Raw genomic sequence first — 15,140 nt, 5'->3', positions numbered from 1 at the left:
ACAATCGCCCATTAGAGTTCTTGCTCACATCTTCAAGGTTGACAAAAAGGTACCTGATCATTGTAGGGGGAAGCAGCGAACGACTGCAGCGCCCCAACAATGGCAGAATGTTCATTTTGTTTTCAAGACTCAGTCCAACAAATTTAACTGTTGCATCCTCCTCGTGCAGCATCCTTTCCATGACTTCACCCGTCGTGCTGTCCATCGCCAGTTCCGTCATCCCTCTCTCAGGGCTCAGACCCTCCTTTAACCCTCTCCGCGATAACCTCACATCGACCCGAAAACCTTCCGAGTGCAAGAGACCGCGAAAGCTCCCCGAGGATAAAACCTTTTGCCGATAGCCATTTCGTCTACAGTGATTCACTCTCCACCTGCATCCACCCGTTGGGGCAACAGACTCGAGACCTGGGAGCAAACAGGACAGCGGTGCCATCGGTGGATGCGTCTCGTTTACCTGCTTTCCCCCATTCAACCCTTTCTTCCTCATTCGATCTCTACCCTCTTTGTCTGCAGGTTCTTTTTGCTAGAATTAGACCACCTGCGGCCTCGCGGCCTCTTTTCGCTTCGATCCTCACTCCTCTTCTCGAGGCCTCTTTTGACACCCTTTGATCATTTCCCTCTTGCCCATCGTGCGCCTTTTCATTCGAATAAATCCGACAACCGAGTGCTCGTGACCTAGTCGGCCTTGTCGAGCTTCACCTCTTGCTTCACTCCTTCGCACCCCGGTCACCAACCCCAGTGGTGCCTTGCAACTCTTCAACACCTGGCGAATCCTCCCAACCACACCAGCCCGGAGCTTTTATTTCTTTTTTCGGGGAGGATTCTACCTTCCCGGAAAGTTACAAGCCTTCGTCTTACTACCTCATTGGCCCGAATTCGGGGAGCGACCCGAGCAACATGTCGCAAACTTGGGGGTTTAAGCCTAGATGGATGGTGGATGCCTCGATCGAGCATCGCAAGGTTATCAACAACACATGTTGGAGGAACATTCGCGACATGTGCAGCATTTTAGACCGCGCATATGAATACGTACGGCCGGAAGACAAGGAAGAGTTCAATGCTTGGCAGAAGCTGTATCGCCCCCCTGGCGAAAGGCCGCATCGTCCCCCTTACCAGAGGTCACATCGCAATGCCAACACTGCCCAGGGACCCCCGACACCGTGGCCGAGCAGCTTACGGAGCAAGAAACAAACCTCCAAGACGCTTTTGAAGTGATGATGGAAGATGTGGTGCTGGACGGGCTCAGGGAGCTCGAAGATGCAATCCAGGGTACCATGATTCCACGGACTTTTTCGCTCCATGACAACAACCCAAGCCAGGATACTATGGACACATTCAACGGCGAGAGTTCGACTCTCGAAGACGTGTTTCAACTAGAAGCAGATGACGAGCATGAAGAAGAAGAAAGAGAGGACACAGACACGGATCCGGACAGCTCGTTTTCATGGGAAGACGCGGACTCGTCTCTCGACAATGGGTCTCAACTGGAGGACGGCATCGCCCTGCATGCTACGTCTCAATCGGACGATGATTACTTGTCCTCAGATGCCACATCTCAGATGGACGACTGGACCTCGACACGGACGGACGAGACTTCGGATCTTTCCTCCCAGCCAGAAGATGACTACCCCGACCTGGACCTTTCGCCCGATACGGAAGAAGACAACTTGACCCCGAACACTGTGCCTCAACCAGAAGATGAGAACCCGGCCTTGGATGATGTACTCCAACAGGGCCCAACCATGCCAGAGACACTACGGGATAGAATGCCTGGTCTTCTCAAGGCGAAGCTCGAACGGAACGCAGTTTTTGAACATGTACTGACCATGATGAACCAACCCAGCCTCAAGCCCGCTGCTCGCCACACACAGCCGGTGCCACGGGGTTTCCTGGAGACCTACGACAATGCCGTCATCCGGATTGAAGAGCTCAAAAGCCTTTGGTATTGCGTTCGAGAGACGCAACGATACGTTCAAAAGCTGGAGAGAAACTACAAGAATGCCTGGAGGGACTTGGACGACAAAGCTTGGGTGTATAGGCACCGATCAAAGGTGGCCCCGGACTACCAACTCCAGCGCATGAGGAGCAAAGGTCAAGCGAGCCGCCTGAACGAGTGTATTGGTATCGACGATCCTTGGCCTGAGGGAGAATAGGGAATGCCCCCTGCCAAGAAGCCACGCAGGATGCTCTATCATCCTTCGAACGAACCATCCTCGACTCGACGTCTGTCTCGCCCCATCAAGTGGTGAATAGAACTGTTGGATATGGGAGTACAATGGGCATCTCGTCACTCGTTTGGATCAGTATGGGGTCTATTGATGGGTCAAGCACCGAATTCGGAGGGAGTGATTGTACTGTTTCGTCCTGGAGATGGGATTCAAGCTACAGGTAGCCAATGGATTTTCAACAACCTCTTTGTTCCCATGCTCAGCCTTTCCTCTTGGCTGATCTCCCCGTTTTGAGTCTCATGTAATCGTACCTAATGATGGTGTGCCTCGTTTTCAGGTCCTGTTTTCCCCCTAGGTTAAATCAAAAACAAAATGCTCACTTGTCGCGCCCTATACCGAAATCATGTGTTTTTGATATTCGCTCGCAAGGAATGAATCGTGACGACAGCAGTAACTGCCGCAACCGGTCGGTTAATCAATGAAACGCAATTTGGCAATGTCTCAGGTTGAGATAGCCGGGGGTGGCATGTTTTCTCTCTCCACACCCCCTGAAGTTTACCCCCCCTTTTTCAAGAGATAATCAAGGATGCGGCAGATTTGGGCACTGGCTCTCGCTGGTACGTGGGGTGAGCTTGCCAGTCTGGTTCGAAGAGCTGGGATACCCAGTAGTAGGGGTGGTCCCAGTCGAACTTGTCCTGCTTGCCCGTGTACTCGACGTGGTTGGGGTTTTGGGGCCGTTTGACTTTTTCAACTGGAGATTCAGGTCAGTCAACCATTTTGTTTATAGAACCAAGGGTGTTGCACTTCTGCCGTTCTCGTTCTTGTACACCTCCCAGATGGCGAGCTGCTTGAGGATCTCGGGATCTTGAAGTGTCTCCTGGATGAGAGTGTACTGCTCATCGGTGAGATGGCTCAAAAAGGTTCCCTCCTTGGTCTTGGGGTCGGGCGATCTTGGCCACGGGTGCTTGTTCCTGTAGTGCCAGTGCGTGAGGATATTGTTGCAGCTCTCGTGGAGGCTCTCGACGAAGGCGGGGATAGAGTATCGCAGCTGTTTCCAACAGTTGGTCATCAAAATGTTTCAACCAAGGATCAGGTATTCGAGTGTTCTTTGATCTTGTGTACGGCAGGAACGCCATTGAAAAACAAGGATAGGACCAAGTACTCACCTTGGATCCAAAGTTTGCTCTTGCGTGACGGTACCTGTCCAACGTCATCAAGCTCGCTTCCCGTAGGAGGATAAACACGATCAGGTAGAGCGTGAACCACCAACGGTTGTCATTCTGCAGAAGAAGCCAGTCAATGTCTCGTAGGAGCTTGTTTTTGAACCGCTCGAGAACCCAGACGTAGTTGAGCGTGTCGAACTGGGCCACGATCATGCGTGGCACAGAAACTCTGCCGATCAGGGGGTACGATATATCCACATACTCGGGGAGCATGCCAAGTTTCTCTTCGCCCACGATGTAGAAGGAGCCTGTCGTGTGGCCTACAGAGAAAAATGGTTGGTTTTGCAAGAGAGGAGAAGGAAAGGGAGGCTTACGGATTGCGCACCAGAGGGTGAAGAGGTTAAGCATGATGCCTGCTTCTCTGATGTCGTCTTCCGTCTTTGTCTTGTTGCTTTTTTCCTGCAAGGCTTGTCAGTTTTGGACGTGGTGGAAGGTTTCTAGAATAAGTACAGTTAGGGACATGTAGTGCTTCAACGCCATGAGGTCCGTCTTGTAAATGCAGTCTACCTCCTGATCCTTGTCCGCCACATTCTTGAGGGCGTCTATAAAAGCAGGGACGGCGTTTTCAATGGTGTACCGCTCAACCGCCTCGGCAGTGGCTACGATGTCGTGCAGACAGTAACTCGCAAGCTCCTTCTTCTTAAACGTCTCCTTTCCAGAGAGACTGTCGGTCCAGTACCTGGCCGTCACGTCGCCAGCCCTAGGCTTGAAGCGCACGACGCGCATGAGGAGTGGTTTACGGCAGAGACCCTGCGAGACCTTGATGACGGTGGGCGTGTTGTCGATACGGTCAGAGACGTCTCGCATCTGGATGCCCTTCCACCGTCGGGTGAGGTTGAGACCTCCGCAGCGGTAGAGCACCAGGTCGGCGATCTTGAGCCTCTGGCATGGCATGAAGCGGATGAGCCTTGGGGACTCTTTGTGGACGGCCTTGCAGCTGATGCATTCTGCCTTGGGTCTATTCTGGTCCGTGTTGCACTGATCACAAGTTAGGAGGGGGTCAGCTCTCTCAGATCTACAGGGAGTGTGTGTACCTTGATTTTCTGCATTCTGCAGCGCACGCAGGCGCCCATGAGCCTCGTGTTCTTGACATCCTCGCGTTCCTGGGTCCTCAGGGCCCGCCTCCCCTTGTGGGCATCACCACCGGGAGGAGGCGGGGAGCCGGGAGTCTCCATGGGCGGGCCATACTTTTGCCTGATGAGCTCGGCCTTTTCGTCATCATCGTCGTAGGCAAACTCTGCTCGGTGGTATTCTTCCGCGAGCTCGTCGACCGTGTCGTACCCCTGGTCTGGGGGATATCGTTCTTCTTCCGAGGAGCTGGTGTACAGGGACGAGGTTGAGCTGCCAGTGTCCGAGTCTAAATCGTCTAGATGAGAGGCTTGGAGAGTGCGGGTGATAGTCCTGACTGTTCTGGGGTTGTAAGATCCACGAGATCGAGAGACAAGAGCTCGTCTCCAGGCCTCGTGGCTTTGGAAGCCAAGTTGGACGACGGCTTCTTCCTCACTGCTTGATTCTTCTTCTACATTCCTTGCATCTTCAAGTTCAATGTCAGCTTCTTCACCTTGACTCAGGTGACTGCTGTCGTCTTGATCATCTTCAAGTCCATCAGAGTCACCTTCAGCATCGTCTTCGAGGTCGTCATCCTCAGGCTCGTTCTCAGAAGATTCCTTTGAAGAGGCATCAGAGCTCGGAACTCCCCTGCTCTCAGTTTGAAAATTGGAAACAGGACCACCTCGCTCTAGCCTAACAGAGTTTGTGCCTGTGACACCTGCTCCGCGGGGGTCCTCAGAACTCTCAGGAGAAGAGCATTCATCCGGAGAAGCCCGTGGTTCCTCTGGGGAACGCTGAGGTCCCTCTGCAGGCCGACCCCCTGGCACTCCCCCTGCGCTGTACCCCCCAACACCACGCTCTTGTGCAGCACGAGAGACGAATGGTGGCAAAGTGTCCTGACTCAAGCCCAGAGCCAGAGGGCTCTCTCGATGAGCAGTGCCGGAGTGGGCACCGCTGCTGCTAGCAGGGGCGTCTGAGTGTCCATGACGTGCGTACTGGTGTAAGCTTAAGTGCGGCGGGTAATAATTCGCGCTCTGATCACTGGCGGTGCTCGTCCCCACGCCTTGAAGGTTGCCGGACCCGAGATGGTTGACAGGTATACCCCTGGTATCGTGGACTCTGGGCTGCCCCGGACTTCCCAGCCGGCGGCTCTCGTCGCCCCGTACGGGAACATACGGCTGCTGCTGCTGGTGCGGAATTATTGAGTACGGCCGAGACTCTTGCTGCTGGGAAGGGGGAGAATCGGGTGCTTGTCCGTCGAGGCGGCGACGCTTCAGGCGGCCGTGGGCTGGGTCGGCGGTATGCTCCCGCTTGAGACCTGTCTTCTCGCGCCTGTTAGATGATTACAGCAAGCAGAGCAGAGCAGAGTAAAGTTCCAGGAGGTCGGTCCATCCAACCCGGTCCCATCTGGACGTTACACACTGAGCAGACTGAGGCCACTGCGCCCGCGCCAACGAGCCCGCCACCCCAGCAGCCCATCCCAATCCCAACTGGGGGAGGGGCCAACAACAGCAGAGCCAGCTATGTACATGTAGTCCCATTCGCAGGGACATGACCATTGTAGGTAGACGAGTGGATGGATGAATGGATGTTGCTAGTTACACCGCAGCGACACGCTCTGACAACCGTGGCTGGGGGGGTCTTTTTTTTGCTCTTACTTACGCGGATCCTAGCCGGAGGAGTAGTTGGCTCCATACCGGCTTGTACAGTTGGCTGTGGCACCGGACGAGTCTCCCCTAGCTCCCGTGGAGTAGGACGAGGAGGGAGTGTCGTCAGCGTTTAGCTTTCTCCGTTCCCATGCGTGTTGTTGCCGCTCTCTACCTCGCTTGGTAGCAGAGCAACGAACGCGGACGCGACAAAGACGCGGGCGAAGGGGCAGGACGAAGCGAAGGGGGACAACGCACACGCGCACACACACACAATGACCGGTGAGGGAAACACAAGAGGAAGATGGAGCCCTCAGGCAAGCCCCCAAGGGCAAAACCACCCTGAGCCGCGCCCTCGTCCACTTGTTTCCCCCTCGAGGGAGTGTCTGTAGGGGGACGCTGTGGCGTTCCTTGTCCTTCCAATCCCCGGCTCAGTTGCGAGACACCCTGGCCTCAGCCTGCATGGGGTGTGAAAGGAGAGGACACGAGCGAGCCTCGTTTGCCTGGGAAATCTTCAGCAGGTCATCCCCCGTGGGGGGCCAGACGAGAGCCTCAAACTCCGGGGGTACCTCTGCTAGGTACATGGCTATTGTTTGCCTGCTTGACAGGATGTGATGCCCTGATGGATGGAGCTGATGAGATGGTGAGGGCGTGTGTGTGTGGACACAGCAAAAAAAAAGTGTCTAGGATTTGCAATGAGCATTTGATGGAGCAGGGATTGTGAATGAAGAGGCCACCCTTGTCATCCACTGTCCAATCAGACACGACGCCCGTGGCTTCTTGGACCCATCGACGAGATATCCTGTCCTTCACCGGTCAAGACTCCAGTGGTGGACGGGATAAGAGTACGGACCATGTCTCCGGAGTTAGAAATGCCTGGTATCGAGGTGATTGCGGTGGCAGAGGGGGGGCACGAGGACAAGATCGAGATGTTGTGAGAGAGTCTGGAAGATGAGGGGAAAAAGCAGACAGAGGCCCAGTCAGGTTCTAGCCTTTATATATTTTTGGTTGGATTTATTCTTGCTTGCTGGTCTTGAGGCCTGTTCTGCATCATCCCATGAGAGACTGGCCTGGTTCTACTCTGGAGGTGTGGATTGCCCTCCAAGTCAACATGACCCGTACAAAACCCAGTTAGAGACAAGGCGTGTAGGTCAGTAAAGAGACAAAGACAAAACAGAGAGAGAGAAGAGAGAGCGTCCGTCAAGTGGAGTTTCCCGTTGCGGAGTACCAGAGGCGTCCGGGACCGAGGAGAGACAAGAGAAGCATGGCAGAATGAAACTCTGATCAAGCTTGGGGGCCGCCATTCTTGGCTTGGAAGAGGCGGAGACGGCCGAGGAGAGGGAGCGGGATGTGTTCCAGATACTATCACTGGCAAGTGGCTTGATTGCTCGCCGAGTTTCTGTCTATACGCGAGGTCGACGAGAGTCTGGCGAAGGGAGATGGTGATCCACGATGAACTCGTCGACCGAGAAACGGAATGCAGACATTGCAATGGCATAATAACTGTTCCTGAAGCACTCTCTTACACTTGATCTATTCTTTTTTGCACTACAATTGCTCTATTCCTCATGCTTTTGACGTGGTTCCTGACTTGGTCAGATCACGGCAAGCCCCTGAGCCTTGACGTGAGCCGACCAGATCCGGGATGGGCAATGTCGTGCATCCGGATCTACGACTAACCAGTCTAGCCTTTGCCATGGCCATCTTCTGGCGTCTGACGGTGACAGTGTCCGGCGCTCGACTAGCGGGATGGCCTCGTGGGAAATGACATCCCGACGACGGTATGACGGCGCCGCGACGGTTCCTCGAGAGACGACGAAAAAAAGGTTATAACCTCTTCAAAACCTCACTCGGACGTTCTCGAGGCTTCCATCTCTCTTTCTACGTTTTCACGACTTCGATATCTTGCGTATATCCTCCTCGAGACCATACCGCTCCGTGATGTTTCCCCTCGTCATAGGGGGTACTCAACGCCCCATTTACGAAGCTCCCACCGTGTCTACAAAACCGACAAAACCTCTCGTCACAACCGCCGCCCCACGACTCGGCATACCCTTCTTACGCTGGTACATTGTTGGTAATGGATGCATCACCAACGCCGACCCTCAAGCAGAGATGCACATCCCCCCGTCGAAGGTGTGACAAGGCAAAGACTAGATCACGGGGAGGACATCCGGGACGGCCAGAGAGGACCAACAAGTGCAAACAACGATGTTGAATACACTCCTCTTGGGCGTATGGTGAGGTCTAATATACAGATTCTGCTCGCGAAGCGCGGGTTTGTGTGATTGTCCTGCTGCCGCCTTTTGTGATGATGGGCGGTTAGACGTAGAGGAGGGAAGGCAGGAGTTGAGGATTTAAACAGCCCAAGATCTGCTCCTTTTCAAGAAAATGAAGGTATACACATCGTAAAGCAACTCCAGAGCACAACTACTCGCTTCTAAACCTCTTTGTTTCGCAACTTTTTCGTCAAGAAACCACCACTCCAGACCATGACATCTCTCAGGGGCATGACTCAGGACTCGGCAACAGCCGTCCAGAGCATCCAGGAGAAGATCCTCGCCGGTCTGAACTCTGATCTTGCGGGAATCTCTGTCAAGGTTTCCTCTGACGCCCTGGCTGGTCCTCTTGTCTGGTCAGGGGCTGAGTTTCAGGGGGATTCGACCTACACTCTCCATCTGAGCGAGGACGAGGTCGCAGAGATTGACAATGCCCTCGCCAACTTCAAGAGTTAGAACAAAATAGTTATTAACTTGTTGTAAATTGCTGACTTGCACAGCTCTTGGGTTGGACGGGGACGAGGTCTCCCGGGACAACTTCCCCCTTCCCAACCTGTCTCGCCGCCTCCGCTCCAGCTCCGAGACCCTACACATGGGACGAGGCTTCGTCGTCATCCGCGGCCTCGAGGCTTCCAGATACACCGTGGAAGACAGCGTCACCATCTTCCTTGGTGTTGCCAGCTACATTGCCGAGAAACGTGGCCGCCAGGACCGCAAGGGCAACATGCTCTGTAAGTTCTCCTCCCCCTAATTAGTGTCCCCGCCAATATTTTCACCTAACCACGATCAGCCCATGTTACGGACTCGAAGCAATGGACGGCCCCGGTCAGTGCCCGTCACGGCATCCACACCAACGGGGCGCTGGTGAGTTCAAGCCATGCTCTTAAGTTAGACTGACTCTCACAGTATCCGTAGCCGTTCCATACGGACATGGGATGCGATATCCTATCTCTCCAGGTCCGTCACAGCGCTGAACAGGGCGGCTACACGTATCTGAGCTCCGCCTGGACCGTCTTCAATGACCTCCTGAACAGGGAGCCCGAGGTCGTCAAGACTCTTCTGACCCCCAACTGGCCTGTTCAGCTGTAAGTTGCAATAACTAACACCAAAAGCAAACAATCCTAACTGTTGTAATACAGCTCCGGTCGCAAGGCTTCCTACTACCTCGCTCCTGTCTTTTCCTTCCACGATGGCAAGCTCCTCGCCAGCCTCGATCCTGCCCGTCTCGGTCCTCATCCGAGCATGAGCAACAACACCAGCATCCCGAGCCTCACAGAGGACCAGGTCCACGCTCTGCAGGCCGTCTCTGAAGCGGCCTCGCGGAGTGAGGTGCGCCTGGAGCTCCAGACCGGTGACCTCCTATTCTTCAACAACCTCTCCCTCGTCCACCGTAGAGACGCCTACTCGGACGATGCTAGCTCCTCCCGGCACATGGTTCGGCTCTGGCTTCGCAGCCAGAAGCTCGGATGGGCCATCCCCGACGGCATGCTTCCCCCTTGGGAGGCGGCCTACGGAGAGAGCCGCAAGAAGAACAAGCCAGCTCTCTACCCCATCGTCCCCGCGGTCGAGTACCCGGTCCAGAAGTACACCACCAGCTCTGCCGCCTTCATGATTGAGGACTCTGAGAGCTCTGACGAGGAGTGATGGGCTCCTGCGCTATGCGTTGTCGTACACCTCTCCGAGGATCTACAGTCTTTTCCTATCACATTGTTTGTTATTGCAGGTTATCTGTTCAGATCCGTCCAGTCGTTTACTCAGGATACAGCCATTGTATAGGCTATCACACAGAACTTCATGTCAGATATTGGTCACTCTTTTGCACATGCAACACACAAATACAAACTAGCACATTCAAGTGGACCATCTCATGTAACTGTCTCGGGCGTGTCTAAACGTAATTGCTTCAGCTCAGCCAAAATCGTAAACACTGTGTACGGAGTAAGGTATACAAAATCTTGATATCCCACCGCCAACGCCATAATTCCGCTCCAGCCAACGGGGGTGAAGTAAACCCTGCTAGAGACGAATGAACCCCGGTTCATCTGCACATAGATGGCGTGCAGAAAATCTCCTATGCCGAGACAAGACAAGAGCCGGTATCCGTTACTCACAGGGCTGATGAACCCGGAGCCAACGCGCTCATGCAAGATCAGAAACCGCGTCAAGCAGGTCTAGTTACATCGTTCGGTCCAAGCACTGTAACCTCATCTCTCGCAGGAGAAAAAGTAAGGCTCTTGATTCCATTGGTCCTTTCTTACCGCTGAGATGACTTGTACATTCACCCGCCGATCCACGAAGAACCCTCACACCACACCGGAGGACATGCAGTATTAGCCTTCTTCTCTCCTCTCGCATCATGAATTCTTCTTTTCCCCGAGATCTCTTCTGCTTCTCGATCCCACAGCTGTCAGTTCTCAAACTCAGCCGCCAGCGGTGGGCATCTTAGTCAAGCCACGCAGCTTGACCCTTTCCGGGATCGAGAAGCACTTGGTTCAGCTCCACCCTTGGAACTTATCCCGGTTTCCAAGAAGTCGGGCGGGCCAATGGGACCGAGAGGAGACAAACTGTATCGTACGCGGGTGCGCCTCAGGAGCAGCCATTTCAAGTTGAACAGGTGGGTTTTGGCGCAGAGTTTACTCGATCGAGTGCCGGGCACATCAGAGTTGCCAGAGGCTGGCGCTCATGGCTTTGTGGAAATGACTGTTGAGCCGGCAAGCTTCCAGGCTATCGGGACTCTTGTATCGAGCATGTAAATGGGTTCAACAATGGTATCCCATGTGCGCGAGGGCATCGCAACCTCCGTTTGATAGAATCTGGCCCCTTGGCGCATTCCTCCCTTGCAGGGCACCAGCTGTCGACGCACATACACCGCTGCATGCCTGCATCTCCATCCTGGGCTCCATCTCTCGGCTTCAGGGGGTCCACCTTGACCGTGTCTGATCAGACCGGACGCGGGGCCGGGGGACCCGGGATGAGCACTTGCAGCTGAGGTTTTCCGGATGACCCCCGTTCCGGGATCCCCCTTGTGATCGACCGAGAGATCTTGGCAGGTAGACTCTTGTAGCCGCCGAGTTGTTGTACTGGGTGGGATGATACTCGGGCTGGAAGAGGCTGGTGTTGTAGATGAGAACCATATTTATGTATTACGCTACGGAAAAGAGATGGACTCTCAGGGACACTTCTATAAGGCTAAAACATTCTGCTTCTCTCTCTTCGTCGTGATATCTCTAGCCTTGTCTGTCCAAATACCAAGCCTTGTCAGCTAATTTCTAAGAGAACCCGCCTCGAAGCCATCTACCACACCGTCCTAGCCCAAGCCCCACGCCAACTCGGTCTCCCGTCACGACTGATACCTCTTTAGGTTGGCGGCATGTGGTTGTCAAGGCTAGAGGTACATGCTGCGAGAGTTGTCATGCATGGCCTGCTTTCAAAAGGCCCCAACACATTACCACGAGGCCGAGTTGGATCGGAAGGGGGTGCGTCATGCTTCACCAGCGCTTACTGGGGCGTGTCTCCTCTTGGCTGCTCAGCTCACCTCAAGACGAGACTACTGTATCACGAAGGGGGTGGGAAAGAGTGTGGACCTTCATGGCCAGATGGCTTAATGTTTGCTACATGCTATCATGGATGGGGTTGCGTCCCAAATTAGCCCACCGCTTCAGGTCGACGCGCCAACTCCTCTAGTCCTATCATCATTATTTAGCGTCCCGTCAGCTTTTCCTCCCTCTCCTGCAAGATGAGCTCAAACCAGCAGCCCCATCAGACCAAGAAGCGCCCCTATCCCGAGAGCCGCCGTCACCTGGGCTCCTCCGGCCGTCTGGATAGATGTTGGCACAATCGTCTCGGACCCAGAAGACCACTCCGAGTCTGTCCCTGAGACCTCTGATCCGGTCTCCCACCCGGTCTCTGACGTCTCAAAGACTGAGTCCTCAGTGCTGTTGGGGGTCAGAGACCCAGAAGGAGACCCAGATGTCCATGAGATAGACCCCTCAGAGGACGACACGTACTCTCCGTCTGTTGATACAGACCCAACAGACAGAATAGAGGCCATCCCAGACTCCCCAGGTGCAACCGTCGCAGAGCACGCGGCGCAGCACTTCCCAACCTGCACACAATCCTTATCCGAACTAACCTCCTGGACTGTAGTTGTCTCCGTCCTCGTGCCTCCGACCACCCTCTCTCCTGTCGACGTCGAATACGTCTCGACAACGACCGTCTCGATGGTTGTAGATCGTGTGCGGACCAAGGTTGTAGTCATGGGAGTCTGGGACTGCCATGTCTCTGTGATGGTCTTGGTCATCGTCACCGTCAACTCTGTCGTGCAGGGCTCCGAGCCCGAAGCTTCGTCCGTCGCCTGGGAGAAGTGGAAGGAACTTGCTTGACTCCAGATAGGAGTTCCAATAGGAGTTCCCAGAGTCCATGTTCGCTCCCCGGGGGGTATTCCCCAGATACTCGAACTCGATGGCGTGACCCATTCCCAAGAAATCATCATCTCTGAACTTGTAGAGCACGAAGTCGAAGCTGTCGTCGAGGACAATGTCACGAGCGAAGGGATAGAGGTGTCGTCGTATATCGTGACACACGAGGTCGACACTGCCGACGGCGTAAACGGGGAAGCCTTGGACATGCCGCTTTTCCTATAAGCCGTCAGTATATATGCTAGACTAGTAATGCCAAGCAACCTACCAAGTCACAGTAGAGAGCGTAAGGACAGAACACTTTTGCGCACAAACAGTCGTCTTGGAAACCTCTGGAGGGAAACCAGGGAAAGAAAAGTGTTCGTCGATAGAAGTAGTAAAGGAAGTATCAAACACCTCTGTGCCAGTGCACCAGAGACAGTCGACAGTTAAAGTAGTCTTTGTAGGCCGAGCAGGAACGACAGGCCTGTCCAGGGCGGCGGTGGTTGAAATTCCCACCGCCAGGAGATGGATGAGGAGGCTTGTGAAGCCCATGATGCCGCCGGTAAAGAATGAATATGGTCCAAGTTGAGTCCTCCTCCTTCGTGTCTTGAAAGAGACTCATGTCTGTTTCTGAAAAAGCCAGACGACGGCTTAAGTAGAAGGAGTCATTTCCCCTGCACAACGTCGACAGCTGCCATCTCGGGCTTCACTCGCTTCTTTATCAGACTTTGGGCACAGCATGTTTGTTCTTCGGGTGCTGCAGGTAATATCACTCTTCTCTGCTACCCCAGAGATCTCGTACAACAGCTGATGCTTCACAGACGGCTCTGTCTGTAACCGTCGTGCAACACGGTCGATAGAGTGGCAGCAGCTTCTCCACTCGGCACTTGCAGCGCAGAGTCCTGACCGACGGCAGTGTCATGTTATTCGAGGTCGTGGTTGACAGGCATCGTTCGATTAATCAAAGTGTCACGTTGGATTCGGTTCGAGTTGCCGGACGGCTAGATTCTCGGGTTGCGGCGTGGTTGGGGATGCTGTATTCGATCGACGGGACGATGGAGGTTGTGGAGCGTCTAGGAAAAGAAATCGAATGTCAGCAGTACCTAGAGACGTAATTGGGTATAGAAAACTTACTGTTCAGTTCATAGGAACAATCTATGAGGAAAGAATGAGAAGTGTGGTTAGTAGATTGTGTCAGCTCCAAGAGTAACTGACAGGCCCTCTTCAGACCAAAGACTTTCCAGCTCCTACTATTCAAGTCTGATTCTTCATTGGCCAATCCCTATCCCCTTGCTACATCATTTTCACCTGATCTTAAGACCGTGAATCCACATCAGCAAGGGATGCCCATGCATCTCGTTCCATAGAACCACTTTCCATGGAACCCATTTCCCTCTCACCAGAGCTTCTTCAAGAAGCTTAGTCTTTCCCCGCAAGCAAATTCCATTAATCCCTCGTAATCAAATAGGAGGAGGCCGTTTGGTCGTTCTGGGGCGGGTATCGTTCGAGATCTGAGATCTTTCCGCCCGAAACAGGCGTTGTGTCTCACTTGCGTTACAACAAGGAGTACGTACTTCTTTCACATAGCAGTACGAGGGTCGTCAAGGTGCCCTTGATGGGTCAGTGACAGCTGTAGACGCGAATTACTGGGATTGTGTTGATGTTTGACTGATCAGCGTTCAATATCAACCGAGTTAGTTTGATATTGGCCGTCATATTCTGGAATCCGACGTCGGAACCACAGACGTCGGAACCACAGACGTCGGAACCACAGACGTCGGAACCACAGACGTCGTCACCATGCCCTGCCAAGAAGTCTAGAGCCGTATCCTCATTCCAGCCGCCGGCAGTATCCTAGAAATGTCTTGCTCGGCATCATACAACTCCCGAACAGGTAACCCGTCCGAGGCAAATGCCGAAATCACGCTAGAACCCAGCTTCGTCCGGCAATTCTGGCAGTTTGCTTTCGGCCGAAAGATGGCATGTCTTAAGGGGCGGAACGTGAAGGGGCTACTGAGTATCCACACTTGTCAGTTCATAGGTTCTCGGGTGATATATCTGTCTCTCGGCATGGGATAGTTGGACAATTTTCCTTCGGGCGAATGGCAAAGTACGTTATTAGAAGAAAAGACCATCTCCAAACCTTTAAACTTACTACCGTCGTTAATTCTTGAGCAACATGATCGTTCAAAGCAGGTTCTGTTTGTGCGCTCTGGTTGTATATCCCTGGCATATAACCACCAAGCATCCCTACACTCCCCCATATAAACCTACCAAAACCCCAAGTATCCATTAAGGATGGGGAAACTCTCTCAGGTCTCATTACTGGAGTCGCCTGATGCGTAGATGTTGGAATGACCTCGTTTCGAGCATA

At 53.7% G+C, this 15,140-nt stretch overlaps 4 protein-coding genes across 4 annotated transcripts; 2 read left to right on the top strand and 2 right to left on the bottom strand.

Annotated features, from left to right (window-relative positions):
- Window positions 1-897: 897 nt before the first annotated feature.
- MRS44_014875 (uncharacterized protein) lies at window positions 898-2,153 on the top strand (the record flags this gene model as incomplete). The annotated part of the gene is made up of 2 exons (XM_065618584.1): window positions 898-1,102; window positions 1,147-2,153. The coding sequence occupies 2 exons, from the start codon at window positions 898-900 to the stop codon at window positions 2,151-2,153; spliced, it is 1,212 nt and encodes a 403-aa protein (XP_065474656.1).
- A 584-nt stretch (window positions 2,154-2,737) lies between these two features.
- Window positions 2,738-6,136, bottom strand: MRS44_014874 (uncharacterized protein; the record flags this gene model as incomplete). Its single annotated transcript, XM_065618583.1, has 8 exons — window positions 2,738-2,919; window positions 2,973-3,216; window positions 3,335-3,651; window positions 3,706-3,790; window positions 3,842-4,369; window positions 4,426-5,773; window positions 5,860-5,962; window positions 6,100-6,136. The coding sequence occupies 8 exons, from the start codon at window positions 6,134-6,136 to the stop codon at window positions 2,738-2,740; spliced, it is 2,844 nt and encodes a 947-aa protein (XP_065474655.1).
- A 2,443-nt stretch (window positions 6,137-8,579) lies between these two features.
- On the top strand, window positions 8,580-10,010 carry MRS44_014873 (uncharacterized protein; the record flags this gene model as incomplete). Its single annotated transcript, XM_065618582.1, has 5 exons — window positions 8,580-8,817; window positions 8,867-9,097; window positions 9,157-9,230; window positions 9,282-9,451; window positions 9,506-10,010. 5 exons carry the CDS (start codon window positions 8,580-8,582, stop codon window positions 10,008-10,010), a joined length of 1,218 nt encoding a protein of 405 aa, XP_065474654.1.
- Window positions 10,011-12,108: 2,098 nt separating this feature from the next.
- On the bottom strand, window positions 12,109-13,318 carry MRS44_014872 (uncharacterized protein; the record flags this gene model as incomplete). Its single annotated transcript, XM_046284275.2, has 2 exons — window positions 12,109-13,003; window positions 13,053-13,318. The coding sequence occupies 2 exons, from the start codon at window positions 13,316-13,318 to the stop codon at window positions 12,109-12,111; spliced, it is 1,161 nt and encodes a 386-aa protein (XP_046127965.2).
- Window positions 13,319-15,140: the final 1,822 nt, after the last annotated feature.

Source organism: Fusarium solani, assembly GCF_023522795.1.
Source record: "Fusarium solani strain SB1 chromosome Unknown bctg00000010, whole genome shotgun sequence".
Taxonomy (NCBI): domain Eukaryota; kingdom Fungi; phylum Ascomycota; class Sordariomycetes; order Hypocreales; family Nectriaceae; genus Fusarium; species Fusarium solani.
The sequence above is the reverse complement of the archived record's forward strand: the minus strand, read 5'-3'. Positions and strand labels throughout refer to the sequence as shown.